This window comes from Cibotium barometz, chromosome 25, assembly GCF_041138505.1.
Source record: "Cibotium barometz isolate CiBa-2024 chromosome 25, ASM4113850v1, whole genome shotgun sequence".
NCBI lineage: Eukaryota > Viridiplantae > Streptophyta > Polypodiopsida > Cyatheales > Cibotiaceae > Cibotium > Cibotium barometz.
The window spans coordinates 22435826-22454692 of record NC_141070.1 but is presented as its reverse complement, the minus strand read 5'-3'; the positions used below and the strand labels follow the sequence as shown (position 1 = coordinate 22454692).

Sequence of the window (18867 nt, the reverse complement as noted above, 5' to 3'; positions counted from 1 at the left end):
CTCTCTTGACAAACTGGTCCTTGAGTATTGTGAAATTTTGGGTGGTACCTCGCCCTTGAGAATTGCACCCAAGTTTTTCAAACACGTGGGTTTGTTGAAACGGGTTTTGGGTAACTTTTTCCCATTCATCATCGACTGAGGGAACCTTAAGTACCACCATTTTTGGTACTACTATACTAGTTGAGCTACTTGCTCATAGGACTTTCTTTATACACTGAGACTAGTATCTGAATCATTTTTCAAAATAAGAATTGGTAACAAGATTTGTGTAACTTTATTTCGGTCAATTCAATTTCAAGGGACTGACTCCTCCATGGGTGACAACGTAAGATGCCTCTGTCTTCCAAGTTTTAAAAATTGAATAAGGGACTAACTCCAAATAGGTGACATACAAAGTTGCCTCCGGCATGTGAGTCAAAAAAGGGACTAGGTACTAAGTGGCCATGCACAATCCACCTTTGACCGAAATCTTTCTATACTATTAGGTAGCCATGCACAATCTACCTTAGAGTTGTTACCATAACCATTTTTTAATGTCTCAATGGGTGTTCCTCTGTAGCACTGTCATTTAACCAAAAGGGACAGTTTATATACTTTGTCTCCTTGCTTGCTCTAGTCCAAATAATTAATACACACTCTTGCCTGTTGTGCATTCATTAGCAACTAAATGCTTGTCCTTAAGTGTGGTAGAGGTAACTTGCCTCACACCCTCACTTTTTACAAAAACATAGTGTCAAAATCTTTCGACCTTGGTCTACTAATGTGTACCAATCCCATTCCTCATATATATTCATGAAGGTATTGTGGGATTTTACCATGTTGTATTTGCACATATGCTTCCAAACAGAGTGCTATATGCAGCATATGTGTTTTTCCACGTGTACACATGCTCCTTTTGTGCCCTTTGTGTGCGTATAAACACATTCTAAGAGCCTTTACTTATTTCCAATAAATGGAAAGTTCGACTGAACACTTTCTTTTCCTATTCAAATAAGAAATATGGGTGCTAAAATAGAAATCTCCCTATGACCTTTATCCACCAAACTATTGGGATGTGCGGGTATTATGTGTTTTGACGTATGTGTGCGCGCGTATAAACGTACACATCATTTCAATCAATCTTTTCTACCTAATTTACAAGTCGTGCTCTTTTCCTTTTTTTTAAAAAAAATACTACACATCAACAAAAAAAAACGTACGTGTGTGTATATATGTGCCCATTTACGGGGTCCCTCTACCATAACTTGGCCATATACACCAATGTGTGTGCATGTGGGGTGTATTTTGGTGTTCGAATGAGCCACAAGAGGGCATGGAAGATGTTTCAAGAGAGAGCCTGGTACTCCGATTACTGCACCTGAGGCATGGCATGCTTATGCTAGGGAGCTATATGATGCACCAGGACAGTCCCCCACCCCCCCTCCACTGGGAGCTAGACCGGCTAGCAACACCTTTTTTACTATGCAGATGGTGCTAGATGCGAAAGATAGGTTACAAAATGGAAAGGCACAAGATCATGACAGGCTAGTTGGAGAGCACTTCTCATATGCGCGCGACACTTTAGCTCCGCTCATCGTACATGTGTTTAATCATGCCATTTGTGAGGGTTTCCCAGCGAGCTCGACAAAGCATATCATTGTGCCACTCTTTAAGAGTGGGGACCCCATGGTACCAAGCAACTACAGGACGATCATGATTGGTCATTACTTGGCCAAACTATATGGCTCTATATTGGAGTCGGAGATGAGCCGTTGGGCAGAGAGGCCATGGTCATCGAGCACGAGGACAAGCAGGCTTCACGAGAGGATTTACTACCTTGGATCACATACTGACACTTCGGGCACTTATTGAAGAGGGCAGGGCACAGCAGAGAAGGATATACTGCTGCTTTGTGGACTTCCGCAAAGCCTTTGATACCGTACCACGTGCCAGGCTTATGCACAAATTGCATGACATTGAGGTGCCTAAGGATATGCAGCGGGGAATATATGCTTTGTATGAGTCTGTGACAGGCAGAGTCCGAGCTCTAGCCGGACTCTCCGATATGGTGACCAACACGATAGAGGTGAAGCAGGGATGCCCACTATCGCCCATCCTCTTTGGACTATACATTGATGTGGTCTCCGATTATGTAGACAGATTAAGAGGCCCAAGGGCATGCCTAGCAGGGGGTGTTGATACCCATCGTGTTATATGCTAATGATATTGTTCTAATCTCAGAGTCTCCGGAGGGATTACAGAGACATCTCGATGCATTACAGGCATTCTGTGCAGATAGAGATCTGACAGTGAAGCTTGGGAAAACCAAGGTTATGGTGTTTAAAACCACACAAGCATGGGTGACGAGATCAAAGCCTCAGTTCACTTTCCGAGGCGAGCCGGTTGAGTATGTCTAGTCATATGTCTACTTAGGAGTTACTTTCACAAGACAGCGTTTCTCCCCGAAGGAGGCAGCAGCAGCTAGATTAGCTCGAGCGCATGCAGCCTCGGGGGCACTTGAGAGGCAGTGTATACACACACAGTTTCAGGAGCCGCGCACCAAATTGTGGCTATTTGATACGCTTGCCACACCGACCCTCCTGTACAGAGCTCCAATTTGGGGGCCCAGCTGTCATGTGCACAATGTGTATCTACCGTGTGCTATACGCACACAAGACTAGCTTCGAGGTTTCGGGAAGCTTGGAGCTAGGTAGGCTGATTGGCAAGCTGAGTTATGGATAGACTAACGGGCGGGCACCCAAGTATGGACGGGCGGGCGCCCAAGTGTGGACGCTCGATGACCGGCCAAGAGCCTATAAAAGGGTGGCCAAGGTTAGTCATTAGTCATATAAAGTCTCGTGAGATTTGTGAGCTCTCTATGGTCTGGAGCCTAGATCTAGTGCAGATGTGCACCTGCTTTACGCAGCCAAGGCCGGTAGCAATCTCGAGGCCCGCAAGGGTAGCTTCGTGGTGGTATGGGACATCGCGAGGTAGAGATTGGTCGGTACGTCAACCTAGTTAGCTCAGCTCGTGGCTCGGTGGGGACAGCCAATACTGTGGGCTTGCCCACGGCTGTCATGGTTGGGAGGTGAGTCAAGCCTGCACCCCCTTCTTGTTTGTTTTGTTTGTTTGTAGGTTTCGAGTCTCGAACCATGAGCGTTCTACAAGGAGATCCTTTGGGGTTTTGACACCAGCATACATCACAGATCTCAGAGAGGGATGGTTGAGGGATGGAGGCAAATGGAGAGACCACTGATTGTGATGATTGCCCGCATGATTCGGAGCAAATCATCGGTACCACATGAGATTGTTCGGGCTGAGCTAGGTGCCGAGGCCCTATTCCACGGAGTTGCCTTTTTACAATGGCTATGGTGTCAGAACATGCAGCGGAAATGATATCCAAACTTGGGTAGACAAGAGCAAGTAGACTGCAGAAAATAATCAGCACAAGAAACACAGAGAGATGTGTGTAAACTCTTCTCTATACACAAGATCCCGAAGATACTGAATGAGAAAGTGGAGGAGGATGGGGGGCAATATATACAAGCCCATGAGGGCAGTCGGCTAGCTCTAGAAGAGGCCCACGACTGGACAAAATCCCACGACTGCTGAATATAGCAGTCGGCCAGCATCTGATGCCCCACGCCTGGACAGAACAAGTCGGCCAGCACTCCTACAGCCCACGACTGATACAGATGCAGTCGACCAGCTTCAGAGTGCTCCTGGCATCAACTGGCAGCCCTCCAGCCGCTAGAAAAAAATGGGAAAAATAGGGAAAAAATACGGGGAGTGTGGAAAAATGATATACGGGCGGGCACACCCACAACAGAGGCCCTGGTGTATACAAATAGACAGGAGATGACTTCTAACACCCCCTCTCAGCTCCTGGCTGTGTAACCAACCCCAGGGAGCTGGAGTGCCGCCTGAGCGTAGCCTGAGGTAGAGACTTCGTGAAGAGGTCCGCCGCATTGTCCTCCGTCGAACAATAAAGTAGCAAGATGTCACCCGCCAAGATCTTCTCACGAACAAAGTGATACTGTATCTCTATATGCTTGGTCCGGGCATGGAAAACCGGGTTCCGAGCAATAGCTATACAACTCTGGTTATCACACTGGATGACTGTGGGCTCCCTCTGTGGAAACCCCATCTCGCCTAGCAGCCTCCGCAGCCATACAACCTCACAAGCAGCACCACAAGCAGCCCGATACTCTGCCTCTGTCGAAGAAAGGGCAATAGTTGGCTGCTTCTTGCTGCTCCAAGAAACCGCTCCTGAGCCGAGGGTAAAAGTGTATCCTGAAGTAGATCTCCTCGTGTCTGGATCTCCTCCCCAATCTGAGTCACTCCAACCTTGGAGCTTGACTCCATTCCCTCCTGTGTAAAAGAGTCCCAGATCCTTCGTACTCTGCAGATACCGCAAGATCCGCAATCCTGCGTCCCAATGAGTCTTCAATGGCGTCTGCATAAAAGAGCTCAACAGCCCCACGGAGAAGCTCAAGTCCAATCTGGTGTTCAACAACCAGATCAATGAACCAACCAACTTCCGGTACTGCGAGGCATCAACTGGCTCACAAGGATCTGTAACGGTTAACTTTGTGTTCGGGTCCATCGGCGAAGTAATAGGCTTGCAGTTCTCCATCCCAAAGGCCTCAAGCAACTCATGAACATACCGCTGCTGAGAGACGAAAAACCCCCTCTGGGTCTGCCAGATCTCCAATCCCAAGAAGAAGTGGAGTAAGCCTAAGTCGGTCATCTCAAACTCCTTTGACAAGGCAGCCTTCGTCACTCCAATGTGCTCCACATGACCGCCGGTGAGAATGAGATCATCCACATAAAGGATGATGAGTGTGACCATGCCGCGTTCCCGAAAGAGATACAGGTTCGGATCTGCAACCGATCTCTGGAATCCAGTCCGAATAAAGAAGGAATCAATCTTCTGATTCCAAGCCCTCGGAGCCTGCTTAAGACCATACAAGGCCTTACGTAACCTGTAAACCATCCCTTCCGATCCTGGAACAATGAAGCCTGGAGGCTGCTCAACGTACACCTCCTCCTGCAGGTCACCATTAAGGAACGCCGATTTTACATCCATCTGGTACACGGGCCACCTCTGAGAAGAAGCAAGGGCAAGAACGGTCCGAATCGTGGTCATCCGCGCTGTCGATGCAAAGGTATCCTCGTAGTCGATGCCTGGCCGCTGAGCATAACCCTTAGCCACGAGCCTGGCTTTGTGTTTGTCCACCGACCCATCAGCCGCGTACTTGGTCTTAAAGACCCATTTGACACCAATGACTGACCGCTTCGACGGCCTCGGTACCAACTCCCAAGTGTTGTTCTTCTCGATGGCGTCAAGTTCCACCTGCATGGCTTCCCTCCAAGTATCCTGTGAAAGGGCTTCCTTTACGGAAGTGGGCTCTTTATCCCGCATGATACGAGACATAAGAGCATAGTTCACCTGAAGAAGCTCCGCCGTGTTGCTTTTATCTCGAACTCGATGTGATCTTCGAGGGCCGTCCTCTGTGGTCCACTCGGAGGGTAGCTCCATGACACCTGACTCCCGAAGGGTGTCCATCAACCACCTAGGTACTCAAACAGATCGTGGAGCCTCCTGAGATCGCGGGGGCTCAACTCCAGCTGCGGGCTCAACCTCCTGTGATGACTGAGGTGGATCAACTGGAGTGGTAGACTAGGAATCATCATCAGACTCTGGATCTCCAAGAAGTGGCGGCTCCTCGACAGTGGATGCTGGAACATGCTCATCAAAGACCACATCCCGGCTGACAACAATCTCGTTCCTCTCTGGATCATACAACCTGTATCCTTGGAAAGAGAGTTATACCCCACAAATACCAGCTTGTGGGACTTGGAGTCAAGCTTCCCCCTCTGCTTCTTCGGAATATGTACATACGCGTCACTCCCAAAGACACGGAAGTGCGAGACATCGGGTTTCCTGCCAAAATATGCCTCAAATGGAGTCATATGGGATACAGAAGTCATCGGAGAGCGGTTAATGGTATGGACAGCTGTTGCCACAACCTCACCCCAAAGTGGACGAGGAAGATCACGATGCTCCAGCATAGTCCTCGCCATCTCCACCACAGTCCTGTTCTTACGTTCAACAACTCCATTCTCCGAAGGCGATCCGGTATTGGCCAATTCCCTCTTGATGCCATGATCTGCACAAAACCGAAAGAATACAGTCGAGGAGAATTCCCCTCCTTTGTCAGCCCTGAGAGTCTTGACCTGAAATCCAGACTCTTTCTCCACCATCACGTGCCAATCCTTGAACCGAGCAAAAGCCTGGTCCTTCTGTGAAAGAAAGTAGACCCACGTGAATCTGGTACAATCATCAACAAGCAGCATGAAGTAGAGAGATCCTCCCAAGGATGGTATCTGCTGTGGTCCACACAAGTCAGTGTGAATCAACTCCAAAGGTTTCGAAGCCCGCCTGGAAGCCTGCTTCGGAAAGGATTCCCTGTGCTGCTTACCACGTATGCAAGAACTGCAGCGTCCTTGCCTACTACCAACATCTGGCAAGCCAACCACCATCTGGTCCCGGAAGGCGCGCCGCAAAGCATCCACATTTAAGTGGCCAAAACGAAAGTGCCACAAATCTCCGACTGGAGAGCCTGTCAGTGAGGAGAGTGCAGAGAGCTTGTAGATGCCGTTCTCCACACCGCCTTCCCAAACAACTTTGCCTGTCTCACGGTCCCTTAGAGCAACTGAATGCTCCTCAAATTCCACCCGAAAGCCAGTCTTGCATACCTCATGCACTGACAAAAGATGAAAGCCCAGAGCAGGGACATAAAGAACACGGGAAGCATGCTTGCCCCCCTTGCCGTCGGGAATGATCTCCATCCGGCCCTCACTATGAATCGGAATAGTGGAGTTATCGCCAATAAAGATACGACCTGACTGCCGTTTCAGATCCAGGAAGAAGTCACGGGATGGAGTCATGTGCCTGGAAGCACCACTGTCGAGAATCCATTCCCGAGTATCCTTTGCGGTGAAGCCAACTGCCTCCTCGCTCGAAGACGATGAATCATCGGAGTCCACCATCTCCAAGTGCACAAATGCCGGAGTCTTCGCAGCTGAGGCTGAGGACTCAGCACTCTTCCCTGTCCGCTTAGGGCACTTCCTCCAGTAGTGGCCTTTCTCGCCACAATCATTACACGATCTTTCGGCCTTCAGCTTCTCTCGTTCTGGATCAGGCTTCTTCTCGGAAGACTTATCTGGTGAAGCCTTCCCTTTGCCCTTGTTGGTATTACGGCCTTTCGACCGTTGGCCAGTTAAGGCCTCCGAACCTCCACCATGAGGAGGGTTCATGAAACGTTCCTCCTGGTCCAAGACCATTGGCACAAGCTCCTCCCAAGTAATGGTGCTGAGCCTGCCACTAGTGATCAACGAGGAATAGAAAGCAGAATATTGACCAGGCAAGTGGGAAAGTAACGTGATGGCCATATCTTCAGATGATATCTCTTTCCCAGCTTGAAGGACTTCCTGCTGAAGGGCCTGCAGCTTGTTAATGTGTTCCCGCATCGTCGAAGACTTTGCAGGGTTCATAACCCGCATCTGCACTTCCAAGGATATCCGCTTCATGGGTGACACCCTGTTATACAAAGAAGCCAAGTGCTCCCATATGCCTCTCGCCAGCGTCATGTGCTTCACATGGTTGATCACCTGTGGTGTGCAATTGAGGAATATAAACGACCGGACCCTGGCGTTGACACGGTCCCACATTTGTGCCTGTGCCTCTCGGTCCTTCCTCGTCGATAATAACTCCCCTTCCTCAGCTTCCGGCCTTGGCACCCCTTTGATAATAAAATCAGCAAGATCATATGACTCCAAAACTGACTCCATCATGACCTTCCAAATGCCATAATTGGACCCGTCCAACTGCCGATCCACTGGGAACGTGGGAAGAGTCGGAATCTTCACGTGCTTCTCTGCCATCTCGAGTAAATCCGCCATCTCGAAGAGTAACCTGAAAGGGTGGGTGGGTGGGAAAAATCTGAAAATCAGAATATATGCAAGTGGCTGTCCAGCCCCTCTGCCCGCCTTCCTCTTGCACCTTCACTTCCCGTTCAGCCCGAAACAGTCCACCGATCAGCAACCTGTTGCTCCCCCTCTTGCTCAGAAAAACGCCCAAGATCTCCTAGAGCCTAGGGCTCTGATACCATGTCAGAATATGCAGCGGAAATGATATCCAAACTTGGGTAGACAAGAGCAAGTAGACTGCAGAAAATAATCAGCACAAGAAACACAGAGAGATGTGTGTAAACTCTTCTCTATACACAAGATCCCGAAGATACTGAATGAGAAAGTGGAGGAGGATGGGGGGCAATATATACAAGCCCATGAGGGCAATCGGCCAGCTCTAGAAGAGGCCCACGACTGGACAAAATCCCACGACTGCTGAATATAGCAGTCGGCCAGCATCTGATGCCCCACGCCTGGACAGAACAAGTCGGCCAGCACTCCTACAGCCCACGACTGATACAGATGCAGTCGGCCAGCTTCAGAGTGCTCCTGGCATCAACTGGCAGCCCTCCAGCCACTAGAAAAAAATGGAAAAAATAGGGAAAAAATACGGGGAGTGTGGAAAAATGATATACGGGCGGGCACACCCACAACAGAGGCCCTGGTGTATACAAATAGACAGGAGATGACTTCTAACATATGGGAGCTCCCTCAGCAAAGGTACTCCCGATTCGCATTGACCTCATCCATACAGTTGGCAGAGGATGGAGATACTCATTGCTGGTATGCTTAGATGAGATCATGGTTTGACCTACATGGTTTGCGGATAGAGGCACTACCACCCTTTCAGTACAACCTGGATTGTCCATTTTTGAATCTCACCCGCTCAGAGCAGAACCGCGTGATCAAGATGGATATCATCAGAGTGGACACAAAGAGGAAATGGACTAGTCCCCTTGAGCCCTTAGGCACGAAAATGGCTCATTACAAGAGCCATTTTCTACACACCTCACCAGATGATTTTATCACCCACCCGGCGTACATGGATGTACACCTATCACATGGGATACGTTGTTCCATTGGACAGATCCGAACCTCATCACACCAGCTGTGGATTGAGACAGGGCGATATGTGCATCAAATCTCGGATGACCGCATTTGTCAGCTATGCTACCAGGAGGCAGAGACAGAGGAGCACTACATTTGCCGATGTACAGTCTATTATGAGATCCGAGGGAGATATCATTGCCTCTTCCGAGAGGGTTTTGGGCCGTTACGCAGGGTCATGGAATTTGAGGGTCAGAGATGCCTGGGATTGTTCCTACTTGAGCTCACGAGACACAGAGAGACTCTCTTGGCAAACAGGAGACCGAGCTATGATGTACCTAGATAGAGGATCCTGACAGATTTCTTCGACACCAGCACCAGCAGCCCAGCCCACACACCTCCTGATACCTCCTCCATCGGGCCATCACAGCACCGGCCACACTCCCAGGGAGTGGGAGTCACCACTGATAGAGCAGTCATCTTATGGCGTGCGCGTCGGCCACGCCCACCAGGATCTCGACCACAGCATCCTCACCATCACCAAATCAGAGCCATTATTGCTCGGTATTGAAGGCGCCTACCTCGCTTCTACGACCTCTCCATTCTAGACAGCCCCATGGCGGAGACATTTGATATGAGGAGAGGGCAGCACTTCAACTGATCAGCATACATGGATCTACTTGATATACATTTTCCAATATTTTCTACTCAATATCATCTAGGAGTCTTGCTTCCAGTTCTTATAACTGTAAGACAATCAATTTATTGTACATTTTAGTTTCATTTAGTTGTTCTCTTTGATGAGACACCAACTTCAGATGTACTCTCAGTTTTGGTCTCATAGGCCATTATGGCCTATGAGACGTTAATATATCATTTCATTTCTCTCTCTCTCTCTCTCTCTCTCTCTCTCCCCCACGTTTTCAAACAAGTTAAATGCACACTTAAACTTTCTTTTCTTCTTCTTCTTTTTTTGAAGAATAGACAATTTCCCTTTATTGGTGTGTGTGCACAAAAGGGCTCATGCATGTGTGGGATCATATGTGTGATAAATGTGGGGTTTAATTTTATGCTTCCTTCCCCCTCTGAAAACAATCCTTGTAGAAAACTTTTAAAAGTTTTAAGGAAACAAACTTCCCTAGACTTTACCCCACATAAATGGTAACAATTTAAAAGTGAAGTTACTTATCTAAAACTATTATCCTTTCTCTATAAAGTGAGGGCACTTATCTCTTCGACCCATGCTCCTTGGTGGGTACGCGCTTGCATAGGCGAACGCGTCGCGTGTGTTTGGCTAGTGATCAGACCCTCGTGGCGTGCTATGCCACTAGTGAGAGGGCGATGCCATCCGTCCGCTCTGCTGCTGCGTCTGGACGTCGGCATCACTTGCTGCTAGGCGGCAGCTCTGCTAGAAGGCTGCTCACCCTCCACGTTGGCAACCTGTCTGCTGCCTGCTGTGTGGGCTCCTCTGCTCAACGCCATCCGACCATGTGCGGCTCTCCAAGGGGTATTGTGGCTGCAACCTGCAGCCCCCTTTTGTTTGTGGAGACCCTGTGCCCTATGCCGCTGTGTGTGCCCTGTTACGTGCTGATGGCTGCCTGCAGTGTCATGTGTTGGAGCTGCTAATTTGTTTCCTCTCTTGGCCTCAAGTGCACGCTGAGAGAAAGAAGCTACTGTGGGCGCCCATCTTGGCCTCGTACACTACGACCGACATCTCTTGGGCTTTACGACTCGGTCCTCCCTATGGACACCTTCATGTGGAGCACACTCCAGAAAATGAACTTTGCAATACATGAAAGCAAATACGACAACTAGGGCCTAGGGTTGTGGAAACTACCAACTTTGGCTCTAGGGTTGTGGAAACCCACATGTCATGCCTTCCCGGGGTGCAAGCATAGCTATTAATATGCCCTCCGTGTTGGAAGGCAATGACCATTGACATGACATCAATGCTAGCGTCAAAATGCAGCGATGCAAATTTGGGTGTTGTGCATGCATGCATGCAAGTCAGGACAGGAGATCTCGTATTGCATGTGAAGGATCTACACATGCATGTCTTCATATGGTGTGTGCATGTGTTTGCATGTTGTTGCATGTATACATGCAAGTCATGACAAGAGTCTTTGGTCGCTGGACTGAAGTGTGGAGCAGTTAGCATGACATGCAACCACTTTTGTGGGCTGAACTTAGGTGGTAAGTTAGGTTGTAAGGGGCTGAACTGGAGTCTTTTCACCTACTTTCACCTACCAGATGTACATGCTTCTTCTTTTCATGCAAGTGAAGTCTACTTGTTGAGCCCACTCTTAGTCACCATGCACACTACTTAACTCCTCTCTAGCCCAAAAGCGCTCCATACACTTGTAGCTTGTAGCAAATTGACCTATAGAAGGACCTCCCCTCACATGTATATAAAAAGGCCTTGTGCCATCACCGCATGTAAATAAACAAACCTAGAGTTCATTGAAGTACACTTTTGAGTAGATAGTTTTTATGAGCACTTTTTCAGCTTCTATTGATTCAGAGATCCAATCTTGTACTCAGTGCTGATTTTGTTGTCCTCTCTATCTTTCTCAAAGTGTATCTTTGTTGTTCTCTAGTTTTGTCATTTCGAGAAAGCTCTCCCTAGACCTTTTACATGGTATCAAACCTTTTCCCTACATCTAAACCCTTTGGTGAGTGTGTGTGTGAGGATCCTACCACTAATGAGAACAACATTGCACAGGATAATCTGCAAAAGAGACAAGCACTGCACAATACACCACCACTAGGGTTGCGAACAGGCCGCCCCCCCCCTTCAATACTGAAGTATATTATTGGAGTATTTAATCTATACAAAGTTCCTAGGGGCTTTCCAGCCACATAATCCAATGCAATGCAAATATGAAGACAAGTTACCCAAACAAAAGTGTGTCGGAGTAGACCATCGATGCCGGACTCGTCGAATGAGTCAAAGTGACCTGACTACCAGCCTCATACACCTAGAGCTAAGTGAAGATGTACCTGTACCACACATGAACACGCGCTCTCGTCCCATATCATGACTCTCTCAACCAATAAGAGACTATAGTGCAAGTCTTCGGGGTATGAATACACAAACAAGTACTCGTACAGCACCAAGTACATGAACAAGCACTCAGTAAAGAACTGGTTCTCAACAGGTACACGGTTGTCATTGCCGGTACTCAATCAGGTACACGTGTAGATGCAGATGCAGTAGGCACAACTGGTGCAGATAGTACAAGTACAGTTGCTGACTCAACACGTAGAGAGCAAGTACACTGTAGTTACAAGTCTGGTACAGCCAGTACTCAACAGGTACAAGTCAAGTACAATAGGTGTAATTGAGTACAGTAAGTACAACAGGTACTGTAGTCGAGTACAACTGGTGCAAGCGACTGCAACAGGTACACTGCACGTACAAGGGGTCCTGTAGTTAGGTACAACTGGTGCAGGTGGCTACAACAGGTACACTGCAAGTACAGCATGTACTGAAAGGGTACAGCTAGCTGATGCAGGCAGCTACAACAGGTACTCCTGCAAGTACAGGAGGTGCAACTGATGCAGGCGGCTACAGTAGGTACTCTGCAAGTACAGGACAGTATGGCTAGTACATAGTTGATGCAGGTGCAGGCAGGTACAGAGAGTAGTACGGCAGCTTGCAACTGTACAGCAACAAAAAGGGGAGCACCTGGAGACAATTGACTTGCATAAAAAGAGTCTGGGAATAAGGCGCTTCACCAAGAACGTGAGATGGAGAGGACAGGGGTCATAGGAAAGGTTGGTGGCCTTGAGGTGGAAGGGGTCCAACCCACAAGGTGCCGCGTGACACAGCCACCTCAAACTGAGTTCAATGCTTATCCTGTGAACGAGCAATGACTGTCTACACTTGTGCAAAGGCAACATCAAGATCTCTGACATACTCACCAGCTACAAAGATCTCATCCTTAGTGCGTAGGATGCATGGCAATATCACTTTGCCATAGAAAATCTTAAACGGGGCCTTTCCAATGGAGGCATGCACTGTGTTGTTATATACAAATTCTACCAGTGGGGTAGCCAAGCTGTTTACCTTCTATCAAGTATCGTCACTGACTCTAGGCACTCCTTGGAAAATACTTCTCTCCAAAGTGTCGCACAATTCTTGAGGGGGAAAACTTGCATCATCTATATCTTTTATTTTTAAGTATTTACATGCACAGGAAAGTCCACTGCCTTAACCAACTAGGATTTTTCTTGTACCATCCTTCTCCGTCTATAGCGATTGGGATCCATTGTGGAAGCATTGGCTTGCTTCCTCTGTGTTGTAAAACTTCCTCTATGTCATCATTCATATGTTCTTGTGCCATCCTTATTTGAACAGTTCCTTGCCAAAAAGACTTGTTTACTGCAATCTCCAGAATAGCCCTTTGTCCTACATTGTAAGTAGCAAGACATTTGCCTTTCTCCTCTATTTAAATGAGGTCTTGTTGTCTTGGTCGTTGATGTTGGTGGATGCTCCTGTTGATGCCCTGCAAGCTACTCCTTGAGCTAGGAGTCACATGCATGAATGGGGAATAGAGGGATCTATTTATAGAAAAACCGTTGTCCAATTAACACAAGTCAGCCAGCCTTTTGCAAACCCTACAAAGGTGTAATAACAGTCACTTAACATGTTCAAACTAGGTGAAAAAGGTGACCAACCCTTGGCCCCTTGGCCATGTATGTGCTTGCTTAGGCTGCCAAAATCTGGTACAAGACTACCGCGTGGGCTGGCCACAATGCTGACCACCCCTTCCTGGGCAAGAGATCTGATGCATGCAGCATAACTGATCTAACTTGATGTTGGGTGGCTGGCACTTGAACTAATAAGCTACCAAGACATTTATACACACCTCACCAAGAGGGTTACAAACCATGCGGGGTTCACAGGCAGACAACTGCCTGGACCTACCCAAACCTACCGTGATAGCGATTGGAATCTGGATGGATACGTCCCTAGACTAGGGCTCATAATGGGGCAAAGTGCACATCACTAACCCAAAACTAGCACATAATGGTGATCAATATGCCAAATTGGCACCCAAGTGTGGGGTGCACGTCACATCTCCTCCTGCTTAGCTTGATGACAAGAGTCAACATTTTGTTGAGTATTGTCATCAACTTTGGGCACCCCTTGCTTGAAAGATAGTAAAATGGCACATTGCCATGAAGACAATTTTTTCTCCCTTTGCACATGATTTTCCTTAGAATGAGTAATCAAGTTTTATATGTCTCCACGCTTCAAACTCCAGTGTGTGTGTGCGTGCGTGTGTGTGAGAGAGAAAGAGAGAGTGTGTGTGTGTGTGTGTTAGAGAGAGAAAGAGAGAGAGAGAGAGTGATACTACCCGCAAATTTTCCCAAAGCTTTTTTTTCTTTTCAATCAACCAATAGAGAAGCTTCAATTTTTTTCTGACAAGGGGGTGGAGAAGGGGGTAATGCCTAACTCATAATTTTCCCAAGAAAAAGGGCACAGATTAAAGCTGCAAAAAGGCAATAATTTTGGGGGGAAAAAAATCGGCGGGTAGAGAATCAATGGAAAGTAATCTAACCTTAGGGCATTTTCAGCTTCATCACAGGCAAGGGCGATTGCAGATCTCTGATGAAGAAGGCCAGCCATGATGTGTGCAAGCGTGTGTTTCTGCAGAAGCGAAGATCAAGCTTTCCCCATGTTGGACCCAAAGCTCAGGGATAAGCTCCAAAAGCCACCCATCTTCAAACTTCTAGCCCAGTCTGAGCCCTGATTATAGTGTAGCAGAATGACCCAGTTGCGGATTCCAACACACGATCCAATTGAGCTCATCAATCAGCTCGAATGCCCACCAAACTGAGGTAAGAGATCAGTTGACCCCTAAATGAATGAATGAGATTAGCAGAAAAGAAAGCGAAAATTGGGTCCGAGAGAGAGGGGGGTTCTAAGCAGACAACCTGGGATTCTAAAGAGACAATGTAGAGAGAGGCATAGCTTAAGTATTTCTAAAGCTATACTCCACAGTGTCTAGACCCCATTGATTGGTGCTTTGGAAAAAACCACGCCACCCCTCATCACATGGGGATGATTATGTCTTCTTTTACACTAGGACCCAATTCAGGCCTCTTCACACCCATACTTTCTTGCTTGAGGGCCTTTTACTTTTGGGTGTTGGATTCATGGTATGAGTTGCCACCACCTCGTGGTAGAGGACCACACACGTCAACTTTTGGTGGCAACCACCTACCTACACTCTACAAACATATTGTACCAGTAGTAGTACAGGTCACAATCCTAGAAGTATCATGGCCTTGCTCCATTGTGTGCATGAGGATGCTAAAGGAGCAATGGCCATGCTATGATAGCCCCATGTCTAGCATTGAGGTCATGCTATGATAGCCCCATGTCTAGCAACAAGCATCAAACAACAACCTCCAACACAAACACAAGAATCAACTCATCCATGTGCTTGAACCATACATCTCCGAGACTAGCATCATCCAAGCCATTGGATTGGGGGTGTTGGTTCAATAGCCCAACAATAGCGCCAGGAGCTCTACCTATAGGGATGTGAGTTCGAATCAAGCTCACCCCTTCCCCCCCCCACTCCACAAGGGGTGGGTTAAAAAAAAACTCTATGAGTTAAGTAAAAATTGTGACAATAAAAAAAAGTATTTGGATTCATTAGGAAAATATTTCTTCCTCTATGTGTGCGTGCGCGCGCGTGCACGTATGTGTGTGTGTGAAATAAGTAGATCAAAAATAGTTTAGACTAAAGATTTATGAACTTTGTACCAAAAGAGATGGTGCATCATGTGCTAGTAATCATGTGATGTTGATCAATCTCTATTTTATTAATAGGCCTATGACAAAGGTTTCAAGGTTTACTTGCAAGGAGTTACCTCTCATGAGAATAAAGAGTGGAGTACTACTTCATGGATAAAAAAAATTGGAAGTTGTCAATATCAAACAAAAACAAATTCTTTCTATGGTTGCTTTTGCATCATGGTCTATGAAAATCTAGATCAAGGCAATAAGCTCATTGCACCTCAGAGACCTTGTATGTCATACATATGGCTTGGATGTAGTTCAAGGCCAAAAGACTCTTGAGATGGGTTCATAAGTGCTATAGAATGGTCACTTTGCTTGAGTTTGTGGTGTAATACTATCTTTGGTGTCCAAGGTCAAGATTGCATGTTTTGTTTTCCATTTTCTTATGATGAGAGAAATTCACTTGTGCTAAGAAATGCATATGTAACACATCTTATGAAAGGTAGACATATCGTGCTTGGGGTGTTATAGTTGATTATGTGTTTTGTGCATGTGTGCATGTGTGTGCCTCCAAAGGTTCACGTTTACATGTGATTGTATGTCAGCATTGTGAGTGTGTTGATGTGTGTGTGTGTGTGCACGTGCGCTCGTGTGCCTCTAAAGGTGCCATGTCTACATGTGATTATATGTGCAACATTATGAGTGTTGATGTGTGCGTGTGCATGGGCACGTGCATGAATGCATGTATGTGTGGGTATGCACTTAGGATTGCATGTATAAAGGTAAGCGTATGTGTGAAAAAAGTATGTGTGTTTACATGCGTGCATGAGAGAGAGAGCGAGAGAGAGAGAGAGAGAGAGAGAGAGATTGCAAGGTGTGCATAGTGTGCACGCATACATGTATATGATGGTTTGGAAAAGAGACATACAAAAACTTTTCATAAACTACATATAAATAAACAATAGCATCTCCATATCATGCATTTTAACTTACATGATTTAAACTAATGAAAATCCTTTTGGATGGAATGCTAAGCAATGCAAAAACCATTTCTAGAGTTGAAGGGTGGGTTGTTTGATATAGATACAATAAGTGGATTATAAACACTTTAGATGAAAGGTAACTTTGGTAAATTAAGCTTTGCCAAAGGAGATGATAAGATTTTCTTACGAAGCATTATCTTTGATTAAGCACGCGCGTGCACACACACACACATATCAAATTTAGCAAAAACGAATCCTAATTGGTTGGTCATAGAAGTAAATCTAAGAGTGCAAAAGTTATCCAAGTTGAAGTGCATCCCTCTAAATGTGTGTTTCTTGTTGATAACTAAAGAACCAACTATAGTTACGGGTAGGGTCGTCTTCCATGTATTGTTGATCTTCCACACAATGAAATGCAATGTATATGTTGCCGCATTGACCCTCTCCCATCACTTCCTCATAGATCCTATACCATCCTTTGCCAACAATCTCACCAAACTTCATATTTTGTGTTTGCAAGGAAGATATATATATATATATCGGCTCACAACACAGTACCCCCGTCGTGTAGCTCGATGGCATCGAACCCGGGTCCTCGCAATGGGACCCAAACTTCATATTTTACCCTTATCGTGTGCTTCTTGTATTCTTCCCATTGTAACTTTTCTTTCCTCCAATTATGGTTAGGTAAGATCTTTGATAAAGTAGACCTCCATCTTTTCAAGGTACATCTATTCTTGTAGAACTCAAGTGACCTTTTCTTGTAAAACTCAAGTGATCTTTTCTTTGGGGTCTTTTCCTCCTTTTATGGTGATTCCCACCTTCATCTCCTGAACCAAGGTTTCCACATCATCTGGTGGAGTTGCTTCCAATTATGCATGGAACTCACATGTTATAAGAGCCTTCTCTTTCCTTCTTTGTTCTTTAATTAAAGTAGTTGTTATAGTTGAGCTCATTGGCATAATCCTTGCTTTGTTTACTACTTTGCTTCATTCCTTCTCTAGATCCTCCTTCCTCTTTTTGCAAAGTACATCGCTCCACCATGTTTTTGTTCCCTTCCCTGCTTCTTCCGCTTGTTTGGCATGTTCTTGCTTGTGATGTATATCTTATCCTTTAGTTCAAAGTTATATGCTATCCGATTATTCATTTCTACTTGTTTGATCTTATGAAAATTATTATTATTATTCTCTCCATTAGAGAGGCATTTAAACCATCGATTTTCTCATGAAGTGATATGTTGTGTTTTTGTAAGCTTCCTATTTCTTTTTCAAGGTTGTAAATTCTTTCCATATTCTTATTTAAGGATGTAATTTCTTCCTGTAAATTTTTAAAGTTGATTTCAATGCTTTAGATCTTTTTTAACATAGCAAGAAATAGCTTTTTGTGAAGGTGTTATTTTCGTATGCTTTTTCAAAGTTGGTTTCCATGCTTGTGATCTTTTCAACATATATAAGAGAGAGCTATTTTCAAGAAGAAAAACACCATCTAGGATGGCTAACCCAAATGGGTTCTCTATTTTTATCTATACGATTCTTTTAAGGGCTTCTTCCATTTTTCCTACTTAGAGCTATTTTGTTTTTCAAGGCATTCTAAAATCTTTAGGATAGCATCTAGCAAGGGTTTTAAAAAGAAAGAATGGCAATTAAAAATAAACTAAAAACAGAATAGGGAAATAAATGAGAAAGGAAGCAGAAAAGAAAGCAAGAAGTAAAGAAAGAGGAAAAGAATAGAATAGAAAAGAATAGAGACAAAAAGAAAAGCAAACCCTAATGAGGGTTAACTCCCCAATGTGAGGCCGCTAGGGACTCACTCCACATCCACTTGTGTCACTCAAATGGAGCTTCCACAAGCTAGGTAGAGAGCAAAGAGGAAGGGAGCTATGGAAAGCTCCACCTCTACTCCATGCCTTTGTGTATGCAAGAGGGATCTTGAGAAAGAGACAAGAAGAGGGGGGGGAGAAGACAAGGTAAGAACCATCTCCTACATGCACACACCACACTCAAGCAAGCATGCATCAACCAATACAAGCCTACCACCATAGCCATAAGAGAGTGAGAGAGAAGACAAGACTCAATTGTGATAATGGGATTGCCCCTTTTCATATTTCATAAATCACTTATATAC

General features: G+C 46.0%; 1 protein-coding gene across 2 annotated transcripts in view; it reads right to left on the bottom strand.

Annotated features, from left to right (window-relative positions):
- Window positions 1-15163, bottom strand: part of LOC147624348 (uncharacterized) — an 80712-nt gene extending 65549 nt beyond the window's left edge. For both annotated transcript variants that reach the window (XM_086819330.1, XM_086819328.1), the window contains exon 1: window positions 14571-15163. In XM_086819330.1, the coding sequence (XP_086675456.1) occupies window positions 14571-14638 (68 nt within the window). In that variant the 5' untranslated portion in view covers window positions 14639-15163. The remainder of the gene's footprint in view (window positions 1-14570) is intronic.
- Between the last annotated feature and the right edge of the window lie 3704 nt (window positions 15164-18867).